At 33.4% G+C, this 19559-nt stretch overlaps 1 protein-coding gene across 2 annotated transcripts in view; it reads right to left on the bottom strand.

The window, feature by feature from the left end:
• Positions 1-13410, bottom strand: part of LOC124427729 (zinc finger protein 1) — a 14216-nt gene extending 806 nt beyond the window's left edge. The window contains exons 1-9 of one of the 2 annotated variants that reach the window (XM_046971001.1): positions 9806-13410; positions 3570-3967; positions 3339-3479; positions 2979-3276; positions 1963-2318; positions 1488-1534; positions 1175-1403; positions 725-1051; positions 1-145 (exon numbers count right to left, since the gene is read on the bottom strand). The exon at positions 1-145 is cut by the window's left edge and continues 15 nt beyond it. In XM_046971001.1, the coding sequence (XP_046826957.1) occupies positions 1-145; positions 725-1051; positions 1175-1403; positions 1488-1534; positions 1963-2318; positions 2979-3276; positions 3339-3479; positions 3570-3967; positions 9806-9839 (1975 nt within the window). In that variant the 5' untranslated portion in view covers positions 9840-13410. Of the gene's footprint in view, positions 146-724; positions 1052-1174; positions 1535-1962; positions 2319-2978; positions 3277-3338; positions 3480-3569; positions 3968-9805 lie in introns of both variants that reach the window. The other variant, XM_046971000.1, reaches the window with a different exon arrangement.
• Between the last annotated feature and the right edge of the window lie 6149 nt (positions 13411-19559).

Genomic DNA, 19559 nt, shown 5'->3' with positions numbered 1-19559 from the left:
TGTGTCTCGCGAGAGAACTATGTTTTGAAAAAGTCTTGTCGCAACGATCACAAAAATAAAGTCCTTGTTCAGTATCTGCTGTGGTTGGCGGTTCGATTTGAACTGGATTCTCGTTTTCCTTTTTTGCGTTCCCATGATTTTGATTCTGAAAGGAAAGAAATTTTAATTTTGTGCATTGTAATGTAAATTTCATTATTAATTCAGAATTCGTGATGACAATTTTGTAAATATGATCGTAACGTTAAATCATTGGATGATATAAAATAAATAAATATTTCTGTGTTCTTTGTCGTATAAAATATCGTTCAATATATTTTAATTAATTAAAATGTTTGTTATAATAAATACAATATCATTTTTAAAATAATAATATTTCAATATCTTTGAAATTTTATTTTATAAAACATTTTCAAATCTAACAAAAGGATTTTATAAAATTTCAACGATCAAATAAATTTGGCTATACGTATCAAATAAAATTAGGTAGACATTCTGAAAATTTTCAAAGGATTAATGAAATAATTGAAATGATAATTGAAATTTTTATAAACGATGTATATCATCCGTATATAAAATTTTGTTAGATTTGATTTAGCCAATACGTTGCTATAAAAAGAAAGTTTTACGCACATACATCACGATTTGTATGATTGATTTGAAAACAGAAATGAAAAAAAATTCTATTATAATCGTAATTAAGAAAAAAAAGCCATAAGATAAATACCTTTTGCGAGACGTCAACCGTGGAAGGCATACGTTTCGTATCGATAGAATCGGTAATTTCTTCGTCTATAACAAGAGGCGAATCCTCGAGATCGTCCGTATCTTGATTTGGAACAGTAGAATTATTATCCTCTTTCTGTTCGCAAGGCGAAGAAACGTTTCTGTTGGAGGTATCAACATCTTTGACGAGCGATATCGTAAGGACATCTTTCTTTGATAAATCCAAAGGTTGTTCTATCGTAGTTTGATTAGCTGGATTTGAAAGAGGTAACAATGCTGGTATCTTCGATTCTCTACGATCTCTGGCACGAGAATTTTGAAACCAAACCTAACAGAACGATGGTATGAGTTTAATGAGAATAAAAAAAAAGAAAGAAAAAAAAATTGAATAATAAATAAATATATAAAAGTAATAAAGATAGATATACATTTGATGAAAATAGATATTTACCTGGACGACACGAGTTGGAAAATTAATGTAATTCGCTATCATAATAATCTCTTCTTTCTTTGGTCTAGGATTAATAGCGTAATAACCTTTGAGAACAGCCAATTGTTCGTCGTCTATCAATGACCTCGCCCTCACTCTCCTACCATTTTCTGTATGCGTTTGATTTCCATCTTCTTCGTCATCGGAATCCGGCTCGGAACTATCCTCGGCTTTCCTCTTGGAAGTTAACCTGGCAATACCATGGGGCTGATTAGCATCTTCAAGTTTAGCAGCCAAACCTTCGCTTTGTGAGTCGTACTGATCCGTTACTGACCAATCAGGATAATGGGTCATCTCGCTCGATACTTCGCTATCCTGGTCCTATACAATAAAGTTACGATAAATTTATCAATATGTGTCGACACATAATATAAAAGTACAAATAAATTATATCCACGGAAATGATTGAAGCAAATTTCGACATCCGCCTTAATATGAATAACTAGGATGGTTTTTTTTTTTTTAATATATCTATAATAAAAAAAGTAAATACCTATGATATGATATATTCATATCAAATATAATATTATAAAAATAATTATTATAAGTAAATAATATAATGATTAACATAAAAATAATATAATATTATAATCTCATATTATAAAAAAAAAAGAAAAAAACAAAAGAAAATATTTATGATATGATATACTCATGAATCATTCAAATTTGAAACATATAAATATATGTATATGATGTAGCTATTAAATAATCATTATTTCAATATTCATTTCATTTTAAACGTTACATACTTGATAATCGTCTTCGAATTCTCGTTTCATAGTGGCCGGTGAGGTAGACAATTTTTTTACATTCGCTTCTAATAATTGCTTCGTAACAGAGGTATTGACAGTCTCCAAAATACGTCGTACTACATCCAAACCCTGCGATTCAATTGGGGCAGGTGATTCCTTCCCTTCAGTACCTTCCGTACCCTCTGAATCCGCTGTCGATGGGCTCATCGTTTCTCGATGATTTTCGAATTGTTCGGCGACTTCATCGAGTCGCTTGGAATGCAGTTGATTTAATATCTTTCCCAATGAGGATTGAAGGAAGTAACTACTAAAGCCCATCATTTGGGGTAGAAGGCTTGGTACATCGTAAATACCTATAAATGCAAAAAAAAAAGAAAATGTTATTTGAAGTTGAATAACTTTTTATTCATTGAGAAAACAGATAGTTTTAAGATTTTTGACAAAGTGAAAAATTCATGTATGCTATATGTGGTATATCGATAAATAAATAAATAGTGTTTTGTGGCAGTGATAAAAAATGCAAAAATTAATTTCTCAGAAATTTTCCATCGAATAATTTTATATAAAAAAAAAAAACGAAAAGAGAAAAAAACAACAACAACAACAACCGTATATATTTCACAAATCTAATCGTCTTATTAAAAATTCTGTATATATAATTAAAATCGATCATTCCTTCTAATGCTGATTATATTTCTGTACAAGTTATATCTATTTAAGAATTTATACAATCATAAAATTCAACATTAAAAAAGATCTTCCTTTGGACAAACGTAACAATCTTGTAAATAACAATCTTATTTACAAGATACACATAATACAACCCCATATCAAATAAATATATACATATTAGGTTTTTGATAAAATAGCTAATAAACAATTTGTAATTTTTTTTCTTTTTATCGCTCTTATAACAAATTTTCTCAAATCTGCGTAAAAATGTATTCAATATTAAATATCGTTTAAATTCTTTTATTGTGTGTAATATCTCATATTAATATATATGCGATTACCTCCGCCTTCTCGTATTTCTTGATAATCTGAAGGAGAAAGCTTTGGCAGTATTGGTAAAAAAGTATTGTTGTTCGCCGCAAGAAGTGTATCTTCACGTCGTCCAGGAACCGATTGCGTTGGGGTTTTCTTCGAGCATTTATCAACATTACTTATACTGCTTTGTCTCGATTTCTTCAAATTTACGATTAAGCACTTTTTGGAAGTCATATGACTTGAATAAGAGCCAGAATGTGAAAATCTTTTTCCGCAGTTGTTACATTGAAATGGTTTTTCACCGCTGTGTATACGAAGATGTTCCTAAATAATATGAAAAGATTAAGTCGAAAGAAAAGTTCGTAGAAACGATCGTGTTCGCGTACCTTAAGGTGATGTTTAAATTTGAAAGCTTTCTCACAGTGGGGACATTTAAATTTTCGAAGTACTGCACTTTCGTCATGGCTGATCATATGCCTTTGTAATCGATAGACGTTAGCGAAAGTCTTATTACATACTTTGCATGACTGTAACGAAAGGTAAATAAATTTGTTAATGTAACAAACCGTAAAATATACGAATATAAATACGAGAAATTTCACTTATTTATAGCTTACAACTTGGGAAAATTGAGCGTTTGGATCATTTTTGTCGACCGAGTAAAGCGTCTTGTGAGCGTCCTCGATATGAAGTTGAAGTACGTGCGCGTCCCGGAAGAGTATGCCGCAGTGGGAACAAGTTTGGCCATTTCCTCGTTTGACCGTTGATCCTCCCTCGTTATCATCGCCACCTCCGCCACCACCACCACCACCACCACCACCACCACTACCATCAACACCACCGCCACCACCGCCACCGCTACCGCCACCGCCGCCGCCGCCGCCACCGCCACCGCCGCCGCCACCGCCGCCATCCTCGTCGAGTACGGCCGACGTGGCTTCAGCGGTACAGCCTTCGGTTGCCGTCGTCACCGTCGTCGCTACGTCCGCACCACCTGCTTCGTCCTCGCTGCAATCTAAGTATATACAAAGTAAGCGCAAATGCGCTCTTACGGATAACGTATCATTAAAAAAAAAAAAAAAAAAAAAAATATAAGTGTATATATAAAAAGAAAAAATAGAAGCAAAAAGAAACATTAAAGAAAAAAAAAAAAGAAAAGAACAATACAAAAAATCATCACTACCGAGTTGCAAAGTCGTGTGCAATTCTGGGAGGGTCCATTGTCATTGGTTACGACGCATCTACGTATATACATAGATACCTATACGAAAGCTATATAGAGATTGGTATCTATATAATACATGCACATATATATGTATATATATATATATATATATATATGCGTGTGTACTTATACACACATATATACACACTGGTATCCCCCCTTTACCAGTTTTTCGCACGAGGCTTCGCACGGCACCCTGTGCACGACGCCCTACACGATGCCACGCACGCGTCGAGCCGAGCACCACGACGACACACGGACCACGAGGGGAAAAATGACACATGACCGTGAGCCCGCTCGAGCCTGCATAACTTTTCGGTCCGATCATTGTACCAGCAGGGATTCAAACGCTGCTCCCACTGTACCTATTCCCATTCGTGATCATGAACCATTTTACGACTTCGATATCGCGGTAGATACCTATTATATCTATGAAAAGTTACCTTATTAACGGATCAAACAAGAAAATCTTCTAAAGTTTCACCTTTCTCCCTTATTAATGTCTATCAATAGATTTAGGACTTCTTTTATTTATCTTCGATTTATTTATCCCTTCTTTCATGCCTTTTGCTTTGGTATAATAATGATCGATATTTCACTATTAAAACACTAACGAAACGCATTCTTATTCTGACTGACTTTCGTTCGTGTTCGTTCATGAAACGAACTTTGATCAGCGTGCAGTCCGATAAGATGTCGAAACGGGTCACAGCCGTGACCTTTCCAGCCTTCCTGTCAACGGTTCGTGGATCATTCGTTCCTCGTTGCGTAGCTCGCAATGTTACGTTATTTCTCAAGAACTCGATTTATACCAATATATTTTTGCAACAATACGAACAAAATTATAAGAAATATTAGATAATCTTTCGGAATAAGAAATTAATTGAATACGAACGAATAAATTTATATATATATACATATATATATATATATATATATATATATATATATATATGTATATATATGTCGTCTATAAGATCATTTATCCTTGTTCTATTTATTTATCAATGGTGACCTAACTATTGATTTTGTTTTGTAAAGATATCGCATAGAAAAGAAACATACGTCTAAGTTTTATATCGAAAAACATGCGGGTTATAAATCGACAAAAGTTTAAGTTTAATTAACAAAATTGTTTTCTCGTCGATGAAAAATAAATTCTCATTTTTGTTTTTCATGATTTTTTTTCTTTCTCTGATCCATCTCAATGATCAAAGATGATGCTTCTACCAATGATGTCAGTGGAATGTGGGAAATGATATAAGCAACTTGCATATTGTCTATTCTAACACGTAACACGTCTCGGTTATATGTAGATCATGATCTTAATGGACTATAGAACGAAAACAAGAAGAAGAATCAACGACTGAGAGAATATTACGAACTATCGTAACGATTACATGATCGATGCCACTTTCTCGAGAGCTATACACGAGCTCGAATCGTTCACTAAAATTATCAGTTTCGTTATGATCTCCTGTTATTTATCTTATTCCCGTTATCTTAAAGAGAATTAACGTTCGGGTATCATGTTTTTCGCCAGTTCATTTCTGTCTCCTTAAAATCTAAACTAATTTATAAAATGATCGATTTACAAGAAGTCTTTAATTCTGTTGTTTGATTATATCGATCGTTTTCTAGTCTAATTGTATTTACGATAATTAATATACGATAAAAATCGACGGAGAAAATCTATCTTCAAAGAAAATTTAATTAGGCCAGAAATAAACTATACGTAATGTGTTATTTTATCAATGTTTTTTTTTTTTCTTTCCCATTAAAGTTGCACTTATTAGGAAAGAATTCCTGCGGTCGGCGATACTTTCTAATGCAATGAATCTTCATTTCGTCATTTCCATATACTTGGGAGAAAAGAAAAAAAAAAAAAAACAAATTCTTCGTGACCATTTACCCTTGTGGTCATGGATAAACCGCATATCTCGTGGCTTCTATATTTCATTGAATTTCTTTCGAGTTCTCTCGTGTGACACTTATGTTAGTAAATACAATTTATAAAACGATTTCTCGAGAGGGACTTTACAAGTCCCGAACGTGTATGAAATTATCGAGACCCTAAAGAACTATAATTTCTATTCGAATCTCAAATACATAAATCGATCAGAAATTTACTAGTCTTGCAGTTTAACGATCTTGAATAAAAAAAAAAAGGAAGATAATTACTCCAAAAAAAAGTCTCGAAAAAGTATAAATGATCTTTAAATTGATCTAGTAACTTTTGGCCAGCTCTATTTTTCGATAAGAACAAATGTAATATATATATATACACGTTTAGTTTAGGACGAATACTTCTCGTTGTTTCGTTTTTCATCGCGTAAAATAATATCCTTAAGAGAGAATGAATCTACCCCCAAAAAAAAAGAATGGAAACGAAAAGAGTATGATCTTTTTAACGTATCCTGTTAAAAAAAAAAAAAAAAAGAAAATAAATAAATAAAATGGAATAAACCCTGAAAGCAGATGGGGAACTAAAGGGGAGAAAAAAGGTTCGCAGTATAAATGGAAGAAGAAACGTCGTTGAATAGTTTAATTTTTCGAAATATAGTATAAAAAAGAAAAAAAATAGAAAAAAGAAAAGAGAGAAAGGAGGAGCATAGGTATGAGAAAAAGTTGGATGGTAGCCATGCCCTTAGACGGTGACGAAAAGATGGGCGCGCTTACGTCATCAAGAGCGTCGAGAAGAACGGATGGCGGCGTACTGCCGAGTATGGACTGCTATGAACTTATGGAGCGACCAGAGTAAAGGCGCGTTTGCACTCGAGCAGCAGCTCGAACTTGCTCTCGAGGATATCGTGCGCGCCACAACGAACAAGGATATAAACCGTGCGGCGCGTGAGCCAAGTAAGTAAACGCGATTTCTCCGACTGAATCCAAAGAGAGGTCATTGAGCCTGATAGGGCGCGGTCGCCATCTTCCATGACATTAAAACTATTTCGATGCCTTCCTTTTCTTTCTTTTTCTTTCTTTTTCTTTCTTTTCTTTCTCTTCTTCATTCCTTATGACAATTCTCTTGTTTAAATATTAGTATTATAATATAAAATATAATACATAAAATAATACATAAAATAATATAAAATATGTATTATAATATATAAAATATATGATTATAATATAAAATAAAGATATGTAATTATTATAATATAAAATATATAAGATATACGTATACGTTTATATATATATATATAATGAATATATATATATATATATATATATATATATAGGTATATGTGTGAGTGTATATTTTTGTTTAAAAAAGAGTAAAAAAATTATTGAACTTTAATATACACCTCTGCATATTATAATTATTTTCATGTTATTATCATATAGTCGTTGTTATTTGAAAAAAAAAGCCGAGCAGGATAAAAGGAAGCTTGATTGAAATAATAAGAAAAGAAATGTATTCTGAATACAAATGTCCGCAAGTAAAACGCAGAATCGTTTTATTATCAAAAACGAAAGACAAAATAATAATCGTGAAAGAGAGATAACTCGATGCGATATCTCATAAAGAAAATATTTGCGCGTTTCTCAATGAAGCCTGACGTATTACATATGTACCTATGTACTAGTCAATATACTATGTATATCATCATACGACGTTTATTGCGATGTATGCAAAATCTAATCTTTTTCATTTGTTTATGTGCCAAATCATGAACGAAGAAAAAGAAAGAGAGAAAGAAAGAGATATTATTACTAATACTAATCTAATTAATAATAATAATGTTATCGTCGATAATATTTGTTCATACGTTATCTTCTATAGAATGTAAATGTTTTTTAATAACTTTACGATAGCAATTTTTGTTCTTTTTTTTTATTCATATATATATATATGTCGTTTAAATACAAAATAGCGGAGAAGTATTAATAGATTTCTACAGAAATGCTTTGTTGCGATTTTATATACGTGCAATTTGACGATGAATAAAAAAAAAAATCAATGAATATTTTTTATTCAATCTGTTGAGTCTGATTTGATGCATTTTTATGCATCTTCGTATTCATTATAAATATGTTTTATTTAATAATTGCAATGTATGATATTACACGTTTTTATTGTTTAATAATCGTATCTACAGAAATAAATATAAATATAAATATACCACGAAAATTAATATCCACTAGTTATCCAAAACGAAAATATGTATTAAAATACATCGACAGTAATATATTCGATTAAAATGTACAATTTACTTTAGATTTATGTATGCACAAAATATATGTAAATAAAAAATATATTAGTATAACTTGCAGTCTCTGATGAAACGTAATATTTACAACTCGTTTTAATATCTAGTAATTTATTATAATATCGAAATGATGTATTATAATAACCGTATATATATATATATATATATATATATAAAATGTAATACATATACGTAACATATCTTCCTATAACTTGACTCGATCAAAATTTAATCGAAATATATACGATGTTTAAAATGAATTTATCAATTAATAAATATTCGTTGTATACGTAGTTTTGATAAATAGCATTGAAAATATATTACAAAATCGGATTTGATAAGTAGAATTTGATAAAATATTATGTAAAATAGCGTTAAATTATAAAAAACAAAAAAAAAACATTTGCTAAATGATACGCTTGATATCTCATAAACAAGAATGCGTAATAAGGAATAAAGGAAGTATATATTTTTAATGTAAATAAATGAAAAGTTTCATGTGAACGAATAACCATGAAAATTTATCATTGTTTTCAGGTATTCGTTTACTCTCGAATTTCTTTGTTGCCTAGCAATGATTACGATAAATGATCAAATTCATGGAAATATATGATAAAAATAAATCATCTTTTGTTATCTACGCGTATACTTGGTACGCTGACATCGACTTTTTTGAGGAGGCCCATCGTCGTCTATCATTCCAGAGCTGAATTTCCGTTCGATAAAGACAACAACGAAAATACAACGATCATTTGATTTTTAGAAGAACGCAATTAATCTTGATTTTAAATCGTGCAGTATAAAAAACAGTAACTTCGTAGAATCGTAACTTCGTAGAATCGTAACTTGAAAGAATTGTTTAGCAAGTTAAAATGAAAAATTTATTGAACGGTCCAATGAAACTTTCGATTCGTTTTAATTAATTATCTCCGTTCGAGGTTGATATTTTCGAAGAAAATTCTCTTGCCATAGATCTTTTGAGGTCATCGGGTCACTGTGCTCATACAGGAAATAAGAAGGAGCACGTTACGGCGAGTAGCACAGAGTTTCAACGAAATCGAAGCGGGGGCGTCTGTTATTTTTTCTTTTTTTCTTTTTTATTCGGATATATCTTGGTTCGCGGTGTGGAAAGGTCTACGATAAGTGGGGATGGAGGAGGGTAAGAGTGTCCTATGTTGCATACATTGCACATGCGCTTACGACAAGACGAAAAAGAAAAAGGGAGGAAGAGAGAGAAAAAGAAAGAGAGAGAGAGAGAGAGAGCGAGAGAGAGAGAGAGAGATAGAGAGAGTGAGAGAGTGAGAGAGGCAAGAGCGTAGTGAGACAAAAATACGTATCGCATCTCTTTGGTGATAGACAATGTAGCCAGTAGTAGATAGAAGATAGAGGTTAGAAAGTAAAAATTAGAAATTCTTACCTTTGTATGTGTTCCGAACAAGAGTCATGCTCATATTCGCGAAAGCACCGATCGGTATTGCGTTTCGCGCGTGTCACTCTTGTTCGTTGCCGAGGACAACGAGGACGCGAGACGCAACCCAAACGACGATATCCTTCCTTCCTTCGTGGCCACGTAATCTCGATGTCTGTTCAAGAATTCGTCCAACGACGTTTAGTGCCACAGCAGCGCAGCATTCTCGTGCACGTATTCCTTTACTTCCGACGAAACTTGGAATATCTATCGGGTTCGCCGTTTTTCTCACTTATTTAATAAGACCGAAACTCGAAATATACCGGCCGGATGTTGTTCTCTACGCGCACTATCGATCACTTTCTCACTCTTTTCTTTTTTTCTTCTTCTTATCTTTCTCTTTACGTCTAACTATCAAATCATTTCTTTCTTTCTTTCTTTCTTTCTTTCTTTTTTTCTTTCCCTTTCCTTTTTGTCTTTTCTCTTTTCCTTCTTTTTCCTTTTCTCTAACGAGTTTGAAAGATGTTGACAAATTTTCCAAATAAATTTCTCTTCTTTTACTTCGTCTTCGTCTTCTTCTCCTATTTTATATCTAATGAGGAGGAGAAGGCGAAGGCAGCGACGACGGTGATGACGACGACGACGACGACGACGACGACGACGACGACGACGACGAATGGGAGGGTGTCGCCTCACGTGGTGGCGAAAAAGAGGCCGATCTATCGAGTTACTTTTTCACAATGTTTCCCGACGACGACGACGACGACGACAACGACGACGACTACGAATACGACGACGGCGATGACGATGACGAAGACGACGATAAGAGAGAAAAGATTCTTTTAGAAATATATGATTACAACGGGACTGATCTAACGGTGTTAAGAGATAGCTTTGTAAATGAGTGGAAGATGATTGCTGATCCTCCGAAAGGCGCCGTGCGTAACTCTCAGGAGGATGATGGCGAGAGCGGGGAGAGAGGAAGGAGAAGCTGTCGTCGTGTAGCGAGAGGAAAGACGAAGAGGAGCGCGATGTCAATGATTCTGCTGTTCGTTTGTTCCACCGCTTGGTTCTTCGTTCCTTGCGTCTGACCTATCTCGAATGGGCGGGACGCGATGTCGCCGCACGAAAACGCCACCGCTTCGCTCGCGTGACGCTTTTCCGCTTCTCTCAGGTGCTGACCTTCGCACCGAGCTTGAAAATCTTATTGGTTCTCTATCTCTTTCTCTCTCTCTCTCTCTCTCTCTCTTTCTCTCTCTCTCTCTCTCTCTCTCTCTCTCTGTGTCTGTCTGTCTATCTATCACTATCTATCTATGTATCTCAATCTACCATTCCACTATTTGGTTTTACGCGATGTCCAATCGATCGCATCCACATCCTTCTAGATTGAACTCGCCTTTGCGTTTCTCCACCCCGTGCTCTACCTTTTTCTCTCTGTCTGGACACCTTCCTGTCAATTTATCCAACGTTTACGTTTATCAAAGACACAATCACATTTTCTTCCCTTTTCTTTTCTTCTCTTTTTCTCTTTCTTTTTCTTTTCTTTTCTTTTCTTTTCTTTTCTTTTCTTTTTTTTTTTTAGTTGTCACTTCTCGAAGCAATCTCACCACTATTACACTCGCGATTTATTTAACGACGAGAAAGAAAAGGACGAGTATCGAGGGAATCGGAGAATGTATAGACACAAGAATGAATATTTAAAATTTGATTTCACTTGCTTTCACGGAGAAGGAAAGCTTTATTTTTTGTTTTCTATTTTGAATTTTTTTTTTTTTTTTATTATTTAATTCATTCTCTCTCCCTTCTCCTTCTCCTCCTTCTTCTTCTTCTTCTTCTTCTTCTTTTCCTCCACCTCCTCTCTACCCACTAATTACACTTGTTTCTCTTCTTTAGGTATTTCTTTTCTTCCTCGCGTATATAAAGTTTAAGGAAAAAAAGGAATAAGATCTTTTGGGAGGGTAGGTTGGAAAGGGGGGAAAATAGAAGAGAGGAAAAAAAAAGAGAGATAGAGAAGAGAAGGAACGAGGGAAAAAGCGAGGATTTAATGTTCGATGTTAGGGCATGGTAAGATCGGGCGAAACAGAAGCGTCCGTTTTACACTAGCTGACTCGAAGCACCGAACACCGGTAAACGCGCTCCCAACTAACACACATTGGAGAGAAAAGATCGGGTACTGCTTTGGAAGGTTACTATAGGATGGGACGGACGATGATGGCGGCTGTAGCACGGAGGAGCCACCGCCCCCGTGGCTTTGCTCCCCCTCTGTGCCCCTCTTTAGCCGGCACCGGCACCGGCACCACCGCCACCTCCACTTCCACCTCCACCTCCACCACCGCTGCCACCACCGCCACCACCACCACCACTACCACCACTACCGCCTTTTCCCTTCCCAATATCGTATCGTCCAGTGAGTCGGCGCACCACATTTACCCCACTCCGCCTACAATCTCCCTCCCCCTTTTTACCTTCTCTTCGTCACGGTGTGAGACCCTCCCGCCACCCGCCCTAAACCAGAGACCTACTCTCTCTCTCTCTCTCTCTCTCTCTCTCTCTCTCTCTCTCTCTCTCTCTCTCTTTCTCTCTTTCTCTCTTTCTCTATCTACTTCGGGCTCCTACTCGGACGTCGTCCAGAGTCTACGACGTAGCTAACAGCAGCCTTTATCATCCTCGCCCAAAGTCCCCGCGCGCAAGTCACGCATCCTACGTCGACGCCTTCTCCGCCACTGCCACCACCACTACCGTCTACTTTTCACCTCCACCTCCATCTCCACCACCATCACCACCTTTTCTCCTCCACCTCGTCATCGTGGCGTCACCGTGCCGGCACGGCGTCCCTAGCCTCCGTCGCCCCTAACTACGCGAGAAGTATACCTCTCAACTAGATTTTCTTTCTCTCTCTTTCTCTTTCCTTCTCTCTCTCTCTCTCTCTCTCTCTCTCTCTCTCTCCACCTATCTATCTATTTACTCTCCCTTTCTTTATTTCTCTCTCTCTCTCTCTCTCTCTTTCTCTCTTGCAATTTGACAAACCTACGTGCAATCCTCCTCATCATAATCTCTTTCTCTTCGCAGTATTCCGATTTTTCTTTTTTCATCTCTTTTCTTTTCTCGAACATTTGAAGAAACCTAACAACTACGATCGATACCATCTGCCGACTGTAAGTCGACTAATTTCTTATCGGATGACGTATTCATTAACCGGAAACCGGGATATCGTTTGTTCCCTACTTAACGGATGCCTTGCTCCTATTTTTCTTATCTACAAGGGAGGATGTATATAATCACGGATACGATTCGTTTCTCTCTTTCCATGTCCGCTGGATCAACTTGCCTTTAAATAATATTTACAATTTTACCAAAAATTTCTAATCTCTTTTTATAACTATTATACAAATTGAAAAAGGAATCTAGATGAAAATATTTGTCTTACGTTAAATTTTAATTAGAAATTCGTAACTGTATAAATACGTATTTCTGTTCTTTAATCAAATTAGCGATCAACATTGATACGCATATTCCTAAGTCATAGATGCGCATATTCCATAGCATCTCTTAAATTCAAAATTCAAAATCGATTTTTCTCTTCCTCTCTATCATTTTAATAACAAACCATCGTAAAAAAAAATATAGTATTAACAAATAAACAATTAATAATAAATTATTAAATAAAAGCATAATGTTTAAAAATAATTTTATAGACGTAAACTGAAAGATAGTGAGAACAAGAAAGATTAGAGTAGAACGTATATGAGAATGAAGATTGAATCTTCAAAATTAAAAATGTACTCTCGCATTTTGTATTCTATATTTGACAAGAGTAGAAGCAATTAGGACAAATAACGAAGTTTTTTTTGTTTTTTCCCATTTTTTTTTCTGAACATTGCTACAACCCTATGAGATCGTTGACTTCGTATACCTTAGTATTAAAAAGAAAAGAAATAATTTCTTTCTACGAATTTATTGATAATACAATAGGGTAAAGATCTCCGTATATTTCGAGATGTGGAAAGTAATGTAAATCGTTACGTATACGTTCGTAGAATATATAATGTGGATTCTCAATTAATTCATACGGCACTGAGAAAGTTAAGGCTTAAACCGACGACAACGTACGAGGATGATAAGAGAGATCGGAGTCGAACGAAGTCGTGTAAGGAGGAGGCACTGAGAGTTAATGCGCGCTCGCGCTTCAGCGCATATTAGTGAGAGCACGGAGGACGGACATAGAGGTGTCCACAGTGGGGATCGCGAGACTCCCTTCCAGCTCATGGAGGGGTATCTCCCTACGCACACTGTGCCATAGTCATTGCCGGCCACTCTGTGAATCCCTTTTTTGTTGCCGCCCATTAGACTTAACCACGGCGTGATTCGCAGCCAGCGGTGTCTTCTTTATCTTTGCCCAAAGCAAAAGTCTTTGCGATTACAACTACTTCTCTCTTGCTCTTACATTTCATTCGTTTCTTCGTTTACTCCTCGCTCTTTCGTTCTTTTACTCGCTCGTTCGAACTTTATCATTCTTGCGATAGATACGCATGAATCACACGCGCGTGTATTTGGTTTGACGCTTATTTTTTTTATCGTATGTGTATTATGATAAATATTAACAATGTAACAAGTTTAAAGTCCTCTTCGAATGTAATTAAACTCACCTAAATCGGTCATCATTGGAAAGAAGAAGAAAAAGAAGAAAAAAACAAAAGAAGAAGAAGAAGAAGAAGTAAAGGGAAAGAAAGAAAAAAAATAACAATTATTCTTTGTATCTTCTACCGATGGCAAATCGATCTAAATATATTTCCTTTCTTTCGAATTTATTAAAATTATATATTACATTAAAAAATATAACCTCGATCGGATATCTTATTTTATTGATCGTTCTAAGTGAAACGTGACGTTCTATACATATACGTTTTGAAAAGTTAATTCAAAGGTCCAATTTCTATTTGATGGTCCCATTTCTATTTCAAATAAAAATATAACTTCGTCGTAGAAAATAAAACAACAACTGGGAAATTACATTTTAGATGTACTATTAATTTCCTACATTCATTATCGACAAAGTTATTTCAAAAGAAAAAAAAAGAAAAAAAAAAGAAAGGATGAATAAAGAATTAGATTAGACGGATTTGAAACTGTTTAATCATTAAATTAACACAAATTAGATAAATCACGAAGTCAATATTTAAATAGGCATACGTTTCAAGCGTATCTATCTATTATGTATTTCAATGTATTTCGTATGTATTATTTGATAAAGAAAAAAGTCAAATAAGATCCACTAAGAGCTACAATATAATCGGTATACGTGAGAAAAAGGGAAAGAGTGATGGAGTGAAAAGAGGTAGAGGGGAGAAAAAAGAAAAAAAGGGAAAAAAAAGAAAAAAGAAAGAAAGAAAGAAAAGTGAGAAGAGAATAAGGGGAGTGGTAGAAAAGGTCAAATTTCACGTAACTTATCCGGCTTTTAACACCGACCATCGTAACTTTAATAAGTACTAAGTACAAGTTTAATACGTACTAGGTTTGACAATTTGTTGACAATTTGTTCATAAGAAGAGATTGACAGGTACAAGTATACATATATATATATACATATATATATAGAGAGAGTGATACACGAGTAAATATCTAGACATAATCATAGAGAATGAGAAAAAAACGACCGGATCCGTAAAACTGAAAGCTCGAAGGACAAAAAGCTGACCTCTTGAACAACTGTACACCATGTGTGCACCACTTGTGCCTTCTCTTATCCTATTCTTTTTCTTCTAAACTCCCTTCTCTCTTCCCCAGGTCTCTTTTCTCCTTCTTTCTCTTCCCCTCTTCTAAGAGTCTTCTGTTTTTCTCTTCTGTAGTTTAATAATGTTACCAATAAAATAACAAAGAGAGAGAGAGAAAGAGGGAAAGAGAGATAGAGAGATAGAGAGAAAGAGATTCTCAAGCGATTGAAATGATTAGCATTAGAAGTGTATCAATATTATATCCATAAAAAAGATTACATGTTCTCTCGTCGAAATATAGTATTCAAATATATATCTTATAATGTTATTAATAAGTATAACATAATATGATATATATATATATAAATTATTAATAAAACTATATTAATAAAAATCGTTTCATATTTGAAGAGGAATGTTATTAGGAATATTACGTTTGAAATAATCTTATCTGAATCGTGCATTATAAAATAAATAAAAAAGATTAGGGTTGAATGGGAGATGTATAATATACAAGTTGTAAATTGTACTAAAGGTGGACAGATTGAATGTGGACCGAACAGTCCTCTCTTACTCTCGAGAGACAGCACGAAAGCGGGAGAAGAAAATAAACGCGTGCACTTTTACCTACATACATATATACTCCTGTGAAAACGACTATGTACGGTGGTCGCCATATGGACCATGGTGCCTGGGGGTCCAGAAGAGCGTATACCTTCATCTCTATTGCCGAATGCCGGCCAGATTTTATGGTCCTAGGTGCATACATACGTAGAGTAGAATTAGAAACGATATTCCTCCCTTCCCCTTTAAAAAGAACGATTCTCCAAAAGCGAGACGGCACGAGATAGAATGCACATGAGTCATCGATACTTTCTGCGTACAGTTTTGTTCCCAGGAAGCTTTGTCTTCTCATTTTTTTTTTAGATATATATATATATATATATATATATATATATATATATATATATGATATATATAATAATGTATAATTTATCAATTTTTATGATATTTTAAAGATTGAAATCTATCAAATTCATGGATATATTAAATTTGTATAAAATCATTTGATAACAAATATTTATATAAAACTCATTATTTCTTTTTCATATAGCAAATTAATTTCTTTGTAAGTACTTCGTTTAACTTGAGGTGACTTATCTAGTTTTAAAAAATATTATATCATCACTATTTATATATAAATATGTATAAATAATATTATATATATATTATTTATATATATATAATATTATATATATATATGTAAAATGTAAAAAATAACATAATAATGGATATTAAATATAAACAACAGAATGATTACTTTAAAACGGTACTTTGAAGTTACTTTTTAAACTTAGAATAGGGAAATCAAATGTATGAAAATCTAATGTTTAATATTCATGTAATTTGAAAAAAATTTATTTATCATTTTCTTTAATTTTTTCTTCTATTTCTTTATATTTCTTCTTTTCTTTTCTTTTCTTTTTTATTCTTTTTTTTTTTCTTATTCGCTGTTATTAAAATATCTGTAGAAATATATAAAAATACGCAGAAATAAAAACATTAAATACGAGAGACCATAGAAACCATAGAAAAGAGTAATTTTTATTGGATATTTCCATTTGCTGACATAAATATTTTGAATGTATTGATGTTCCATTAAAATAGAGGAAAATTTTCTATATGAAATATGGAAAAGTTATAAAAATAATATTAAAATACTAGGTCGATATTCTTCATAATCAAATAGGAAGGAAAGGAAAAAAAAAGACGGGGTGAGTGAACGGACGTACGAACAAAATAGCTTCCAATCTGTTCCATCCCTTTGTCGGAAGGATCTGTGCCGCGTGTGCAAATCTACCCTCTAAAGCACCATAGCCGTTCGCCGTTCGCCGTTCGCCGCTCATACTACCCCTACACATGCCTAACACCTGAGCACAATGGAGACACGATTTGATCCCCCTATGAATCCCCTCGTTCTTTTCTTTCCACCGCGCTTAAATACTGACGCGAATTCGCGTTCTCTTCTTTACATAAAGTTATCTACTATACGTACATATATACGTACATGTATATACCATAAGTATAAATAGATATATACATATATGCACACCGTTTATAATACTTTTTGCATATCCTAAAATGTAGGTTAAAACTTAGAAGTCAAAATGTCACTTTATACAAATATTGTATAAAAGGCAAGAATATCTTAAAATATTTTTTTATAATCTACTTGTTAAGATAACGAAGAAAATCTTTATATAAAAAAAAAAGAAAGAAAAAACATATAACTTTATAAATAATCTATTATAATCTATTATATATAATCTTATAACTATACGTTGTAATGATACTTTTAAATAAGTATAGCGTAAAGATATTATTTGCAAATAAAATTTCTATATGAAATATCCTTTATTTTTAAAATATAAAAATGTACTATATACGTGATGTTAAATCAATCAATATACATATATGTAGCTTTCATCTATTTTCATCAAATTTTTTTTTTTTCAAAAGTCTAGACAATAAATTCTCACGATAGATTTAACAAAAAAAATGACTCATATATCGTAAGATCTAAATTTAGTGATGAATCTATTCGGTAAGTTTAAATTTCATGAATCTATGTGGGTCTAACAAAAAGTTATTCCAAGCCAATATAACATACATACATATCTACCTTTAAATGTGCTTCTAGGTGCACACGAGTGATTCTTAACAAACATGCGGGTACCGTGCTGAGAATTCCATTCAATTTAAGCGTAATTATTTAATTGACGATCTTCACCAGCATTCTCACAGAGAAAAATGGACGTATGTATTTGTATATATATGCATACATATGTACACACATACCGTTGATCCAACTATGATACAATGAAGCTTTATAAAAGAAGTGTAACGTAAAAAATGAGTAAAAGATATCTCCGTTGTTTAATATTTCCACAGAACTTGACAAAAAATAATATGCGTGCATGCATGTATATATGTATGCATGCATGTATATATGTATATAAAAGATGAAATAAAATATGTTATCAAAGTAGCAAACTTATATTTTTGGAAATTATCCAACTATAATACGATAAAGCTTAATAAAAAAAAATGTAACATAATATATAAGTAAAATATATCTTTGTTGATAATAAATAATAATAAAATAATATATATATAATATATGATAATAGCAGTATATATATACACATTATATATATATATATATATATATATATATATATATATATATATATATAATTTTGCATATAACAAAAGAAAAATCAAAAAATATCAAACTATATAATTATAATTAATTTAGTATTTCAGAAAATACATTTTTTAAAGTAAAAAAAGTAGTGAACTTATATTTTTTGAGAACGATTACAATTTGGCTAGTTGCTCGTTGGGTAATCAATTGTTGAGACGAAAGAGTAGGTGGGGTGAAAAAGAGAGAAGAGAGAAAGAGAGAGAGAGTATGAGGGAGGGGAAGGGGATGCTGCCACGTGGCTCGCGAACGCTTGGACCAAAGAGAAAGAGAGATAAAGATAGATATATATATATATATATATATATATATATATATATATATATATATATATAGAGAGAGAGAGAGAGAGAGAGAGAGAGAGAAAGAGAAAAAGAGAGAAAGAGTAGAAGCAAACTAGAAAGGGGAACGATTGGCACATCGTGCATATCGCCGTGCACACCGTCGTCGTGCCCGTCGTTGGTCCATGCAAGTTACCTTTACTACGTTTACCATTCTCTATTGTGTATGACTACGATACGGGAGTACGCAGGGGAGTCTGCAAGTGAGATCGCATGAGTCATCCAAACGAAGCTTCTCTCAATAGCGTAGGCAAAATCTTCGCGAGATATTTAGAAAATGAAAGTAGGATTAATAATTTTTGTTATTTTCCATTTTTTTCTTTTATTCTTTCTTTTTTCTTCTTTCCTTATCTTATCGTCTATATCTCTTTTATTTTTAATCGTTATTCCGTTCAAAAGAATTTTTCAATTTTACTTTAATGATAATATATTAGAGTACAATTAGA

Source organism: Vespa crabro, chromosome 10, assembly GCF_910589235.1.
Source record: "Vespa crabro chromosome 10, iyVesCrab1.2, whole genome shotgun sequence".
Taxonomy (NCBI): domain Eukaryota; kingdom Metazoa; phylum Arthropoda; class Insecta; order Hymenoptera; family Vespidae; genus Vespa; species Vespa crabro.
The sequence above is the reverse complement of the archived record's forward strand: the minus strand, read 5'-3'. Positions and strand labels throughout refer to the sequence as shown.